Source organism: Rhincodon typus, chromosome 21 (assembly GCF_021869965.1).
Source record: "Rhincodon typus isolate 14 chromosome 21, sRhiTyp1.1, whole genome shotgun sequence".
NCBI lineage: Eukaryota > Metazoa > Chordata > Chondrichthyes > Orectolobiformes > Rhincodontidae > Rhincodon > Rhincodon typus.
The window spans coordinates 35,527,024-35,541,742 of NC_063352.1; the positions used below are offsets into that span (position 1 = coordinate 35,527,024).

General features: G+C 40.9%; 2 protein-coding genes across 2 annotated transcripts in view; one reads left to right on the forward strand and one right to left on the reverse strand.

Annotated features, from left to right (window-relative positions):
* ift140 (intraflagellar transport 140 homolog (Chlamydomonas)) overlaps positions 1 to 4,377 on the forward strand; it is a 124,242-nt gene extending 119,865 nt beyond the window's left edge. Inside the window, exons 27-30 of the mRNA XM_048609550.1 lie at positions 1,168 to 1,380; positions 1,962 to 2,128; positions 2,618 to 2,759; positions 3,324 to 4,377. Coding sequence (XP_048465507.1) covers positions 1,168 to 1,380; positions 1,962 to 2,128; positions 2,618 to 2,759; positions 3,324 to 3,539 — 738 coding nt within the window. The 3' untranslated portion in view covers positions 3,540 to 4,377. The remainder of the gene's footprint in view (positions 1 to 1,167; positions 1,381 to 1,961; positions 2,129 to 2,617; positions 2,760 to 3,323) is intronic.
* A 1,503-nt stretch (positions 4,378 to 5,880) lies between these two features.
* The window catches only part of LOC109932335 (glucagon-like peptide 1 receptor), a 30,502-nt gene continuing 21,663 nt past the window's right edge, over positions 5,881 to 14,719 (reverse strand). The window contains exons 10-13 of the mRNA XM_048609702.1: positions 14,226 to 14,314; positions 13,039 to 13,177; positions 12,086 to 12,127; positions 5,881 to 6,198 (exon numbers count right to left, since the gene is read on the reverse strand). Of these exons, the coding sequence (XP_048465659.1) occupies positions 5,932 to 6,198; positions 12,086 to 12,127; positions 13,039 to 13,177; positions 14,226 to 14,314 (537 nt within the window). The 3' untranslated portion in view covers positions 5,881 to 5,931. The remainder of the gene's footprint in view (positions 6,199 to 12,085; positions 12,128 to 13,038; positions 13,178 to 14,225; positions 14,315 to 14,719) is intronic.

Below are 14,719 nucleotides of genomic sequence, written 5' to 3' on the forward strand. Positions count from 1 at the left end.
CGAAACGTTTACTCTGTTTTTTTCCTTCACAGATGCTGCCAGACCTGCTGAGCCTCTCCAGCAATTTTGTGTTGTTAAGGACCTGGAACTTGTGTCTACGACAATAGTGGAAATGGAGATGGCCAGTAATTTCAAAGGAATTGGATGGTTACTTAATGGGTACTTACTCTTTAGGGAGCCAAAGGATGAATTGCCTTCTTCTGTACCAGACAACTCTCTGAATCTATGCTTCAAATGATATTTGTGTCCTTGTTTTTCTCCATCAACTCACTAATGGTCTCATTAAACTTTTTCCAAGCCATTGAACTGTATGACTTCCTTCCAGTGATGAACGTGACTGTTGAATCTCTTTCATTTGTCCCTTTGGTCTCAGTTATTCTAACATTGCTAAAATGCCAGCTTTTTAAAATTTTTTCAGAGAAAGTGGATATTACAGGATACGTCAGTATCGATTGCCCATCCCTAGTTGCCCTGGGGAATATGGGAGTGAGCTGTCTTTTTGAACTGCTGACTGAGGCATACAAATGCAAAAACTTGAAGTGGGCTTGAGAAGAGGGGATGGGAAATTAGTGAATGAGAGAAAATTCCAGGAAATTGTGGTGTAGAACTACCTCTGCTGGAACGATACTTTCTATTAACGGAATGTTTCAGCTCCTATGCCAAATAGGACAGACTTCGAACAGATGTAGCAAACAGGGCATCCATGAGGCACTGTGAGCCATCACAGCCATTACCCTATGCATTTTGTGTGGTATGATCTGCCTGTACTGCACGCAAAAGAAAACTTTTCATTGTACGTAGGTACATGTGACAATAATAAATCAAATCACATCAAATTAAATCAAATCAACAGCAGCAGAATTGTATTCAGCCACTATCTAAGTTCATGGCTTGGCATTGACTCCATTCTATTCATCACCATCAGGCCAGGCAATCAATCCTGGTTCAATGAAGAGTGCAGGAAGACATGCAGCACCAGGTCTGCCTAAAAAATAGTTGCCAACTTGATAAAACTACATGATGCTGGGCAGTTAAGCAATAAACATGTGGTGGGGCCTTCATAAATTTTTCCATCCGCAATGAGGGGAAGCACCTCAGTGCAAAAGACAAGACTGAATAGTTACATTCATCTTCAACATAGTGAAATGTTATCTGTTGTTTTTTCAGGCAATGAGAGCACTTCTGAAATCAGGAGACACAGAAAAGATCGTTTTCTTTACAGGAGTTTCTCGACAAAAGGAGATTTACATCATGGCAGCAAACTACCTTCAGTCTTTGGACTGGCGAAAAGATCCAGAAATTATGAAAAATATCATCAGCTTCTACACTAAGGGACGAGCGCTGGATTTGCTTGCTGGCTTTTATGATGCCTGTGCACAGGTCTGTGTTTTGGATGGTATCAGAGGCAACTTATTAATGGCTTGAACATCAGCCAGGCTGGCATCAAACTCTGTTCCCTGCCCCACCGCCACCCCTAACATCAATATATTTTTGTTTTTGAAATGATTACACTGAGGATTCTGTACTCAGCACAAAGATTCTAAAGTAATCCATTATCCAGGGATTTGTGTGCTTTTTAAAATGTATATTATTTGCTACTCCTGAAGGAGAGAGAGATGTTGCTGTAAATGGATGGTCTCTTGGCACTTTGGAGTCAGTACTGCAATGAATCTGCTAGGACTGGCAGAATTCCTGCTGTTCAGACTGTATAAACATGAGAGCCATGAACTGACCTCCTGCATTAATGTGCTCCTAGTGCACAGTATAGGCATCTGGTACAGTTCATTAAAACTGAACTACAGCAACTGGGCTGGGCTTTGATGGACAATTTGTGTACCTGAGGGTCAGGATTAATCAGACCAAATAAAACAATTTAAATGGAGAAAAACCAAAGTTGTGAGTGATTCTTTACTCATGCCAGCTATCTCCTGTATATATGCTTGTTTCTGTTTGTGTATCAGGTTGAGATTGATGAATACCAGAACTATGAGAAAGCATTAGGAGCTCTGACTGAGGCATATAAATGTTTGTCCAAAGCCAAGATGAGGAGTCAAGGTGAACTGGAGGAACGGCTGGGACAGCTGCAGAACAAGCTAACAATGGTGAAGAAGTTTGTGCAGATCCGAAGGTAAGGGCACATGTGTCATCTCCTTTCATTGCAATTTTGTCATTGTAAATCTTCCACTATCTGCTTCCTAACAGCACTACAGGTGTTGCTACATCCCAAGAGGTGCAATAATGTAAGACATTTTAGCACTACTTTCTCCAGGGCAATTAGGGATGGATAATAAATGCTAGGTCTAGCCAGTGAAGCCTGCATTTTCATAAACAAATAAAACAAAAAGGTAGATTAAACTGACTTAACAAAAGTCAGATGAATGAAATGATACCTGATAACAAAGGTGTACACAATTAAAAGTTGTTCTGTCAGTCCTAGAGTATTATTCTCATAAATCAAATATTCTATTGATGGCACAGGTACGAACAGTGAAAAAGGGTTCTTTATTAAAGGTTAGCCTCGTGATCAATGGTCCATCCAGAGTGAAGAGCAAGCTGAAAGCTTTCCCCCAAGTTTGCACATAAGTTAAATTACCACCTGTGCCTGTGACTCCTTTAGGCTGTATGAAGAGGATCGAAAGGAGGCTTTAAAACAGTGCGAGAATCTGCTGGGTGAGCCTGAATTGGACCAGACTGTTCGAACTGGCGATGTCTATGCGCTCCTGGTGGAACATCATGCCCAACAGGGGAGCTTTGAGGTGGTGAGTACTCTCATAAGTTTTGAGGCTGCAATGCAGAAACCTTGCAACAAATGGAATGAATAGAGCTCCTTCAATACAGCAAAATATCTTAAGAACTTGTAAGGGTTTGCAGTCAAAAAAAATCAAGAATATGCTGAGGCAGCTGAGTAGCTCTATTGATTTGAATTTAGTTATATATGTCCCTACATTTATTCAATAATGCTCAGCTTCTAGAAGTAAAATCTGAATAGTTCTCCATAGGCAACAGTCAGAGGAAGTAGATTTGGATAAAGGAGGTGGGAAGATCTCTAGTTCTGAGAGAGAATTCTCAAACTGTGGTGCAGTCTGAATAAACTGCCTCTGCTAGGATTATGCTTGCTGTTAATAGAATGTTTCAGTACTGTTAATGTACCTTTTACTCACAGAGGGCTGCTGTGGCACAGTGGTAAGGTCCGTACTTCTGAACCATGAGGCCAAGGTTCAAGTCCACACTCTACCTGCTCCATACATATGTAATAACATCTCTGTTGGGACAATATCTACCTTTAATCACTGCACTAATGCTAGCTTGTAATAATGTTGCAGGCCTACAAGTACATGGAAGAGATGACTAAGAAATTGCCTTCTGTCAATGTGAGCTACTACATCAACCAGCAAATTACTGACGCTGTTTATAAGGCAGTGGGTGTTCCAATAAAGGCCAACATGGTAGTGGAGAGTGTTCGTCACAACAGTGCAGAGGATGGAGAGGAAGTGGAAGAAGATGTAGCTGAGGAGTCTTACAATGGTCCTGAGGACTGACATCGCAACTCTACAAATTGAACCTCAAAAACTTTGAAACCCATTTTTATACTAATATTTTACCAAGGGACAATTCATTCTGGCAGCCTAGGACTCCTAATTTTGCCTCAGGAAGCACTTCCAGTTCATATTTATATGAAACCCAAAGACTAGACTGAGTCACTGTAAGCTGACAGACAACTACACTTCCACTAAATCTTATCACTATACCCCAGTGAACACATGTCTCTCATACTGTTGTTCCTTCCTTTCTGGCTGGTAGTCCCTGACAACTTGAGAGACACCAAGAACATGTTGCTCAAAACTAAGTGCAATCACTTAATCATTGCAACATCAAAAATAGAGTCTAATTAGCTTGTTGTCTGCAAAGCCACTGTCAACTACAGAAAGAGTTTTAAGTGCCACTTGGCATAAGGGAGTCTGAAGGCAGCAACACTACTGCTCTGAACCACAATAGCCTTGCTGCTGCTGTTCCTGAGTTGCTTTTGAGCAAGGGAACAATCAAGAAAAGTAATTGACAGTGTTATATTTGTCAGATAATCCCCAGGGCTGCATTTAATAAGACTGCAATCTACAAGTCATGTATAGACTAAAGGGGAACTCACTGGGGATTTCTTGGATTTTGTCAGCTTGTGTACAGAATGTTTGCAGCTAACTCAAATGAATCAAACGGACCAGAAATTTATAGTTTCAATTGGTCTTCAACTTTTTAACAGTCAGGTTTATTATCCCTAATGTACAATTTGTGCTAAAACAATTTCAAGCAGATCATTTATTGACACTTTTATATATATTTTTACTAGTATTTATTCAATTACACTTAATATTTGTAATTCAGTTTTTATCACATCTTGCACTTAAAAACAATAAAACCTTTCCATTTGTTGTGATTTTTTTTTAACCTTTCAATTGTAAAGTTAAATAATTCTATTAAGAAGAATCACATGTTTAACATCTACAGTTGGATGTTCATGGTATTTAACTAAGTAGTGGCTTTGATATGTGCAAGAATGAAACAAAGACCCCTGAATGCTCTAAGAGAACCTTATCATTTCTAACAAATATCAGTTCATCATATTGTGTGACCTGCACCTCTCCATTCATTACTCATTAGTAATCTAGATTCAATGGCATTGGGTACATGTAATGCTGGACAATTTTTGCGTATTTCCAAGAGTCCCTCGACAGACATTTGCTTCTACAACATTATAAATCTATCTGTTAACCCATAGCTTTGAATACCCTCTGATATAGTTTTTATGTTGCTGGTCCATTCATAGCTCTGAGACTCCTCCCAGTTCCCATAGCTCCACCTCCAAGTAGGGGAACCAAATCTGAGATGTTTGGCTGGAGAAGTGTCATGCATGTCAATAGCCTCAATCTTCTGACCTTGACCATCATAAACACTGAGTGCATTAAACTCTCATCATGAAACTGAAACGTGACAAACATGAAAATGTGGCTGGAAATTTTTTTAAGATTTACTCATGGGATGTGGGCATCACTGGCTGACCAGCATTTATTGCCCATCACTAGTTGTGCTTGAGAGGGTGGCTTTGAGCTGCCTTCTTGAACTGCTGAAGTCCATGTAGGTAGAGAATGCTGTTAGAGAGGGAATTCCAGGATTTTGGCCCAGTGACAGTGAAGGAATGGTGATATTTTTCCAAGATAAGATGACAAGTGGCTTAGAAGGGATCTTCCACGGGGTAGTGTTTCCATGAATCTTCTGCCCTTGTTCTTCTAGACGGAACAGGCTATGGGTTTGGAAAGTGCTATCTACTGATCTTTGGCAAATTTCTACAGTGCAATTTGTAGGTAGTAAACACTGTTGCTACAGTGCATAGTTGGTGAAAGTGAACGTTTATAGATGTAATGCTGATCATACAGGCTGCTTTATGCTGGATGGTGTCAAGCTTCTTGAGTGCTTTTGGAGCTGCACACATCCAGGCAAGCGGACAGTATTCGAACACACTCCGGTCTTGTTCCTTGTAATTCTCCATCATCTACATGCCTCTGACCTACTGTTATAGCCACTGTATTTAAAGGGCAAGTCCAGTTGAGTTCCTGGTCAATGGTAATCCCAGGATGTTGAAGTGGGGGATTCAGCGATGGTAATGCCATTAAATGTTAAGGGGAAGTGGTTAGATTGTCTCTTATTGGAGATGGTCATTGCTTGGCATTTGAGTGGTACAAATGTTATTTTGGAACAAACAAAGTCTGAGTTTTCTCTATTTGCCATTTCCTAGCTTACAGTTTCCTTTCTCTCACCAACTAATTCTTTCAATCTCATTGAAATATGTTTGGTTCAATGCCAGCTGCTTATCTTTAAGCTTGTGTTACCTAGGTAGTGTGAGGTCCCTGTGCCCCATCACTATTATATTGCTATTCCATTCTAAACAGCAGTTGCATTGAGCAGGATTTCAGAGGCCTGTCTTGGGAGCTCAGTGATCTCTGAATTTAGACCCTGATTGGAGCTGAGAGTGTTGAGAAGACCTTCATCTGTATTGGGAGACTCCAGGTCATCTCTTGTTCCCATCTCAATGTACTGACCAGTGCTATCAAAATTCTCCCTCTGACCACTGCAGTACCGACGACGAGACTTTCTGAGATTCCTCTTCATCTTCCACAATTGCAGCTTCTTCTTCAGTTCATTCTGGACCTGTGTGTGAACAAAATATCAGAACTTTGAAACACAAAATGACCCTGAGAACAATGGTACATTACATTGGTCAGCACATATATCACAGAGAAACTCCAGACAGAACAATACAAATCTGGACACAAATTTACACAGTGGTCTTTGCTCTGTCTGTTTGGGGCTATGTACATCTCTGTGCATATTTTAGCAAGGCCCTATCTGTCTTCATATTGGTTTATGCCCCATTGTCCAGTTGTCTGCATCTCATTATTAGTCATTCTGTACCTGTGTGATTTTACTGATTATGGTGTTGGGTGTGGCTTTAGCTCAGCTGGTTGGACAGTTGCTTTGTGAAGTAGTGTGTCGCTGACAGCATGGGTTCAATTCCCACACCTGCTGAGGTTATTATGAAGGATTCTCCTTCTCAACTTCTCCCCTTGCCAGGGGTGTGGTGGCCCTCAGGTTAAATCACCACCTGTCATTTCTCTCTAATGAGAGAACAGCCCTATGGTCTGGTAAGACTATGGCAACTTGTCTAGACTTGGTTCCTCTGTTAGTCTGACATTTTCCAGTTCTGGCTCTGTTCTATTGGCCTTGCTTAAACATCCCTGTGATTAACAGGTATGTCAGGAACCTACATTCTTAAATCTGCCATTTGGAGATGCATGAGAGCACTGGGGAACAGACCATAAGACCATGAAATATAGGAGTAGAATTAGGCCATCTGCTCCATCATTCATAGAGTCATAGTGTAATACAGCATGGAAACAGGTCATTTGGCCCAAACTGGTCCATGTAGACCATGGTGCCTACTCAACTAGTTCCAATTGCCCGCATTTGGTCCGTATCCCTCTATACCCTTCCCATCTATGTACCTATCCAAATGTTTTTTAAAATGTTGCTATTGTACCTGCCTCAACCACTTTCTCTAGCAGCCCACTCCATATGCACACCACTCTCTGTGTGAAGAAGTTGCCCCTCAGGTCCTTCTTAAATCTTTCCCCTCTCCCCTTAAACCTATGCCCTCTAGTTTTCAATTCCCCACCCCTGGGAAAAAGACTATATGCATTCATTCTATCCATGCCCTTCATGATTTTATACACCTCAATAAGATCACCTCTCATTCTTCTACATTCTAAGGAATAAAGTCCTATCCCAACCAACCTCTCCCTATAACTCAGGCCTACTAGTCCTGGCAACATCCTTGTAAATATTCTTTGCACACTTTCCAGTTTAACTATGTCTTTCCTATAACAGGGTGACCAAAACTGTACACAATATTCCAAGTGCGGCCTCACCGACAACTTATACAACTGTAACATGTAATTCAATCATGGCTTATATATTTCTCAACCCGTTCTCCTGCCTTCTGCCTGTAACCCTTGATCCCCTTACTAATCAACAACCCATCTATGTCTGCCTTAAATACACTCAATGACTTCAGTCTTCTGAGGTAATGATTTCCACAGATTCACCACCCTCCGGCTGAATAAATTCCTCCCCATCTCAAGTCTTATCCACATCCATTCTTTCCAGGCCTCTCAGTATTCTGTAAATTTCAATGAGATCTACTCTTATCCTTCTAAACTCCAAGTATAGATCCAGAGTCCTCACCGCCCCTTATGTGGCAAAGCCCTTCATCCCCAGGGTCATTCTGGTGAACTTCCTCTGGATCCCCTCTAGGCCAACACATCCTTCTTTAGATAGGGGCCCAAAACTGCTAACAATATTCCAAATATAGACTGACCAGAGCCTTACACAGTCTCAGCAATATATCCCTGATCTTGTATTCTAGCTGCCTCAAAGCGAAAGCTAACATCATATTTGCCTTCCTAAGTGCCAACCAAATCTGCATGTTAACCTTAAGGGAATCCCGAACTAAGACTCCTAAGTCCCTTTGTGCTTCAGATTTCTGAAGCCTTTCCCATTTAGAAAATAGTTTACGCCTTAATTCTTCCTACCAAAACGCATAACGTCACACTTTTCCACATTGTATTTCATCTGTCACTTCTTGCCTGTCCCAAGTTCTTCTTTAGCCTCCCCACCTCCTTAACACTGATTTTGTGTCTTCTGAAAACCTGTAATTATGTCCTCAGTTCCTTGTCCAATTGTTAATGTATAATGTGAATAGTTGCAGTCCCAACAAGGATACCTGTGGAACTCCACTAATTACTGACTGCAATCGAAAAAGACCCCTTTATCTCCACTCTCTGCCTTTTGCCAGTCAGCCAATCCATGCCAGCACCTCACCCTGAATACCATGGGCTCTTATTGAGCAGCCTTCTGTGGGGTACTATATTAAGGGCCTTCCGGAAATTCAAATAAAATACATCCACTGGCTCTCCTTGGTCTAACCAGCTCATTACCTCTTCAAAGGATTATGATAGATTTATCAGGTATGACCTCCCTTTGACAAAGCTGTGCTGACTCAGCCCTTTTGTTTTAAACCATGCGCTTCCAAATACTCTGCAATCTCATCAACAATAATGTACTCTATAATCTTACCAATGACAGAAGTCAGGCTATATGACCTATAATTTTCCTGATTTCTGCCTCCCTCCCTTCTTAGAGAACTGGGAAATGGCTAATGTAACACGTCTGTTTAAGAAGGCAGCTATTTCTTTAAGAACCCTGGTGTGTAGTCCATCCAGTCTGGGTGATTTATTTATTTATTCAGACCTTTCAGTTTTCCCAGCACCTTCTCTTTAGTGTTGGCCATTAAACTCATCTCTGCCCCTTGGTTCTCTTAAAGTTCTGGTACTCTATTAGTATCTTCCGTTATGAAAACTAATGCAAAGTACCAATTCAGTTCCTCTGCCATTTCTTTGTTCCTCTTTCCTACTTCTCCAGCCACATTTTTCAGCAGTCCAATCTCCACTTTTGCCTCTTTCTTAACTTCTAGATATCTAAAAACAAACTCTTGCAATTCATTTTATTATTATGAGTTAACTTATCCTCATATTTCACCTTCTTCCCCTTTATCACTTTTTTAATTGCCCTCTGCTAGTTTTTAAAAAGGCTTCCCAATCCTCTGGCTTTCCACTAATCTTCAACACATTATATGCTTCTTCTTTTACTTTTATGCTGTCCTTCAGTTTCTTTGTCAGCCATGGTTGCCTCATACTCCTCTTAGTATGTTTCTTCTTCCTCAGGATGAATTTCTGCTGTGCCTCCCAAATTACCCCCAGAAGCTCCTGCCATTGCTGCTCCACCATCTTCGTGGCCAGATTCTGCTGCAAACAACTCTGGCCAGCTCTTCCCTCATGTCTTTGTAGTTAGCTTTACTCAATTCTAATACCATTACATCTGATTCCAGCTTCTCCTTCTCAAACTGCAGAGTGAATTCAATCATATTAACATCACTGCCCCCTAGGGGTTCTTTCATCTTAAAGCTCCTTAATGAAGTCTGTCTCATTACACATCACCAATCCAGAATTGTCTGTTCCCTAGTGGGCACTGCCACATGCTGCTCCAATAAACCATCTCATAGACATTCCATGAATTCCTTTCCTTGGGATTTGCTACCAACCTGATTTTCCCAGTCTATCTGCATATGGAAGTCCCCGTGCTTATTATAACAGTGTCATTATTACATGCCTTTTCTATCTCCTGATTTATTTTCTGCCCCACATCCTGACTACTGGTAGGAGACCTGTACACAACTCTCAACAGGGTCTTTTTAAGTTTGTCATTTCTCAACTCTATTCGCACACATTTTATACCTTCTGACCCTATATTGCTTCTTGCTATTGGTTTAATTTTATTTCTTACTAACAAGGCAACACAACCACACCCCACCCACTGCCCATCTGCCTGTCCTTTTGATAGGATGCATATCCTCTGATATTTAGTTCTCAGTCCTAATCCCCTTGCAGCCACATTTCTGTGGTGTCCACAACATCATACCTGCCAACTTCAATCTGTACTACAAGCTCATTTGTGTTGTTTTGTATTCTGCATTGACCATCCCTTCCTTCTCATAGTAGTTCCTTTATCTGCTATACCCGAAGCTAGATTCCTTTCCATACTCTCTGTCCAATAACTTGTTCTGGAAGTTTTAATAACTTCTGAGCCATTCTTCCCAAACCACCCCTCCTTAACTAGTTTAAAATTCTAGTGACCTTTATTTACCTTGATTTACCTACCACCATAATTCATCTACCTTATGCTGAATGCTTTGTGCTTTAGAAAACAAAACCTTTAAGTTTGTTCCATTACCAGTTTCCCTGCACTTTCTTGGTTCCTTGGTACAACGTCACATTCACACATTCTGTTCCTTTGTTCCCTGGAAATAAAATCAACTCCATCACTAACCAGCAAACCCACCTTCTCCTTTAACTTTGATTTCATCATTTTCCTTGCAACTGATTCCACTCCCACACTATTTGGTTTAAAGCCCCACCTACAGCCCTAATTATGCAACTCACTAGTATGATTCTGGTGGAGTCTGTCCCATTGGAACAGCTCCCTCTTTCCCCAGCACGAGTGCCCACATCTCATGAAATTGAACCTGTTTCTTCTGCACCATAGAGTCATATAGCACAGAAATATACCCTTTGGTCTAACTAGTCCATGTCGACCAAGTTTCCCAAACTAAACTAGTCCCATTTGCCTGCATTTGGCCTTTGTAAACCTTTCCAATTCATGTACCTATCCAAATGTCTTTTAAATGTTGTAACTGTACCTGCATCAATCACTTTCTCTGGCAGTTCATTCCACACACGAGCCAGCATGAGAGAAAAAGTTGCCCTTCAGGTCCCTTTTAAATCTTTCCCCACTCACCTTAAAAATATGCCCTCTAGTTTTGAAATCCCCCACCCTAGAGAAAAGACCTTTGCTGTTCACCTTATCTATGTCCTTCATGATTTTATTAAGCTCTAAGGTCAGCCCTCAACATCGTATGCTCCAGTGAAAAATGTCCCAGCTTATTCAGCCTCTCCTTATAACTCAAACCCTGCAGCCCCAGCAATATCCACGTAAATCTTTTTTGAATCCTCTCCAATTTAATAATATCCTTCCTACAGCAGGGCAACCACAACTGTACACAGTATTCTAAAAGTGACCTCACCAACATCCTGTACAACCTCAACCCCTAACCTTAGCCGCTAACCTCAACTCCTATACTTAATGGTCTGAGCAATGAAGGCAAGCATGCTAAATGCCTACTTAACCACCCTGTCTACATGTGATGCAACTTCCAAAGAACTACGTACTCAGTGAGCCATGCATTTACCTCTTTAATCTTGTTGATCCTGTGCCAATTAGCACGTGGCTCAGGTAGTAATCTGGAGATTATTACCTTTTTGGTTCTGCTTTCTAATTTAGCCCCTAACTGTTCATGTTCCCTCAACAGAACTTCTTTCTATCAATATTGCTGGTACCTACATGGACTGTGACAACTGGATCTTTCTCCTCCCACCCCAAGTTCCTCTGCAGCCCAGATGAGATATCCCAAATCTGGGAACCAGGCAGGCAACACTGCCTTGGGACTCAATCCTGGCTACAGGGAACAGTATCCATTTCCCTGAGTGTACTATCCCTGATTACAACTACATTTCTCCTTTCTGCCCCTCACTTGAATGGCTCCTTGTTCTGCGGTGCTATGTCATTTTGCTCATCCTCCCTGCAGCTCCCAGTCATCCACACAGGGAGCAAGAATATCAAACTAGCCCCCATGCCCCAGCTTTAGCCCCCAGTGTATGTGAGTGCAGTCTCTTGCCCTTGCTGAAGTAGCATGCAGAGAGAAGAATACACGCAACAAAACAAAGACCAACAACTCTCCTTACAGAGGTTATGACAACCATTGCCTCAGAGCTGAGCTTGTGGCAGTGGGAGTACTTGACTGAGCATCAGGCTGAGGGACATCAGTTATGGAAAATGTTAAGCAGTGGATGTCTTGTCACCTTACCTCGCCATTAATAAAACAATACAGGACTGCCACCAACAAGCCCTGAAAAATAAAAGTAAACAATAAAGAGAAAACCAGCACCCCAACTATACTTCAGGGATTTATCTTGATTCAGCAAAATCCACATGACACCAACACTTTCATCACAAGCTGAACATATATTTGGGAACAAAAACAAAGTTGCTGGAAAAGCTCAGCAGGTCTGGCAGCATCTGTGAAGGAGAAAACAGAGTTAATTTTTCGGGTCCGGTGACCCTTCCTATATTTGGGATCTAGATAAACGTTGAATCCACTAGACCCTCACATTTCAGCCTTGCAATTTCTAAACTCCCAATCCCTATGCCTTGACTCCATTTACCCAAGGCCCACTATAACACAGCAAGTGGCTCTGATCTGCCCCATATCAGCGATGTACAACATTTCCATTAGTAATGAAATCCTTGCCCAACATTTGATATGAGCTTTGGGAGTCACCATTTGGGCATATGGAATGAATGAACTTGAAGGCCTAGACTGCAGAACAATAAAAAAAAGGATCAGGCCATTCATTTATTTCGTCACACCTAAGCCAGCTTTTTAAAAAGTTATCCTTTGCTGTTTCCCAATAACTACAATTTTCCCTTAAGGTATTTATCCAGTTCCTTTGTGAAAGTTATTATTGCTTTTGGTTTTAGCAGCCTTTGAGAGTGCATTCCATGTCAATGATTCACTGCATAAAAATGTTTCTTCCGTGTTTTTTTTTTGCCAATTGTCTTAATCTGGCTCTTCTGGTGACCAATCTTGCTGTCAGTGAAAACAGTTAATCTTTATTTATCAAAACCCATTCATAATTTTGAATGCTACAAATTAATCGCCCATTAAACTTTTCTGCTTTAAGGAGAACCAGTTTCACATATTTCAGCAAGTATCCAGAATCAGTGTTTAGTATCAGACTGCGTAGTTCATAAAACTACCTGTATGGAGCCAAAGAGGAGTTCAACAAATAGTTTTATGTATCGAAGTATTCCTTTAGCATTCTCATCCGTGATAAAAATAAAAAAAATCTCGTGCACCCCCAACAAAGGGATTAGAATTAGCGTTGATTTTGTTAATCTGAAACAGAAATGACACTAAGTTATAACAAGCACAGTAAGAAAACACAAGGCAGTTCATAGTGAAGTATATTCTAGCAGGCCAATCAACAAATCAATCAACAGATTCCAGAAAGAAATATATGTATTTCTGATGAAAAGCAGGATAAAGGGCTATGGGGAACAGGCAGGAAAGTGGAGTTGAGACCAGGATAAGACCAACCATAATCATGTCAAATGGTGGAGGTGGGGTCAGAAGGGCCAAATTGCCTACTCCTTCTAATTCCTATGTTCAATGTATTGCCCATTTCATATACATTGAGAATAATACATACTGACTTTGGAACAAACAATGCATGTTTAGCAGTTTCTCCCTTCTGCCAGGTCTGTTCCAGCCCAGTGGGGCAGAAAACACTCTCCATCACCGAGTCCCTCCTCTATCTCTAGGAGCTATACGCCACACCCAAGCTTGCAACAGCTGACTTTGGAATTGATGGTGGCAGTACCTACATTGGAGAATCAGCCCATTCCATGTCACTAGAATTTACTTCACACAAGATGGTATAATTCATTAAGAAATTAGGTGTCCAAGGCTTTGTCATTGAGAGGCCACTCCCTGCAAATGATTTTCAGCAACTGGGGGCCTCTCTGGGTATGACTCTGGCTTGTCTACTATACCACTATAAATTATTAGTTTTCTCTGGATAGCAACTTCATGGAAATCATAAACATTTGAGTAACAGTGTGACAGTAATACTGGTGATTTACATTTCTTCCTAAAATAGCAGTGTGACCCACAAAGACCAACGATTGAAGGGCTCTTGAATCGTCTATGGTGTTAAAGGTTTCATTCAGCTTGCCCAACAAACAAGCACAAAGCTAATTATTGACTCCAATTCCTTAGAATCACCAGCCAGAGCTCTAAAAGAAGCAACGATAACATTGTAAAATTGACAAAGGGTATCTCTACACAAAACAGCCAGAGTAATTCTTTCCCTCCCATCTGTGGAACCTGGCTGGATCTTTTAACTGGCTGATCCCCAGTCTCACAAAGAAACAAAAAACCTTACCGATTTTTAAAATCTGTATTGTGTGTCTGATGGGATCGCATCTTGGAGATGAGTAGAATTATTATTCTGATGAATATTGCAAAATTAATCTGAAACCAATCAAATAAATTATTGTATTAGTGAAGCCCTTTCACAGTTTCCCTTGGCTGAATAAGCTGCTAATATCTGCAGTATTTCATAAACACAGAGCGTGATCTCATCTGATTTCTGTACTAATTTACAGGTTTGGCTGGAAATGGAATTGAACTCAGATGTAACATCTTTCATAACCTGCCAATGTCTATCACTTGGTGGATGGTGGGATGCAAGCAAGAAATCATCATTAAAACATGTTCTAAAATAAACTTACAGCACGCAGCCATTGCAATCTGTATATCACTGAGAGCATGTAACCTGTGCATAACTGAGTGTGTAACAAGTGTGTGTAACAGACTCTGTGTGTCTCGTAAGTCATAATTTCTTTGGCAATGCTTGCATTAGTGTATTCTCCAATA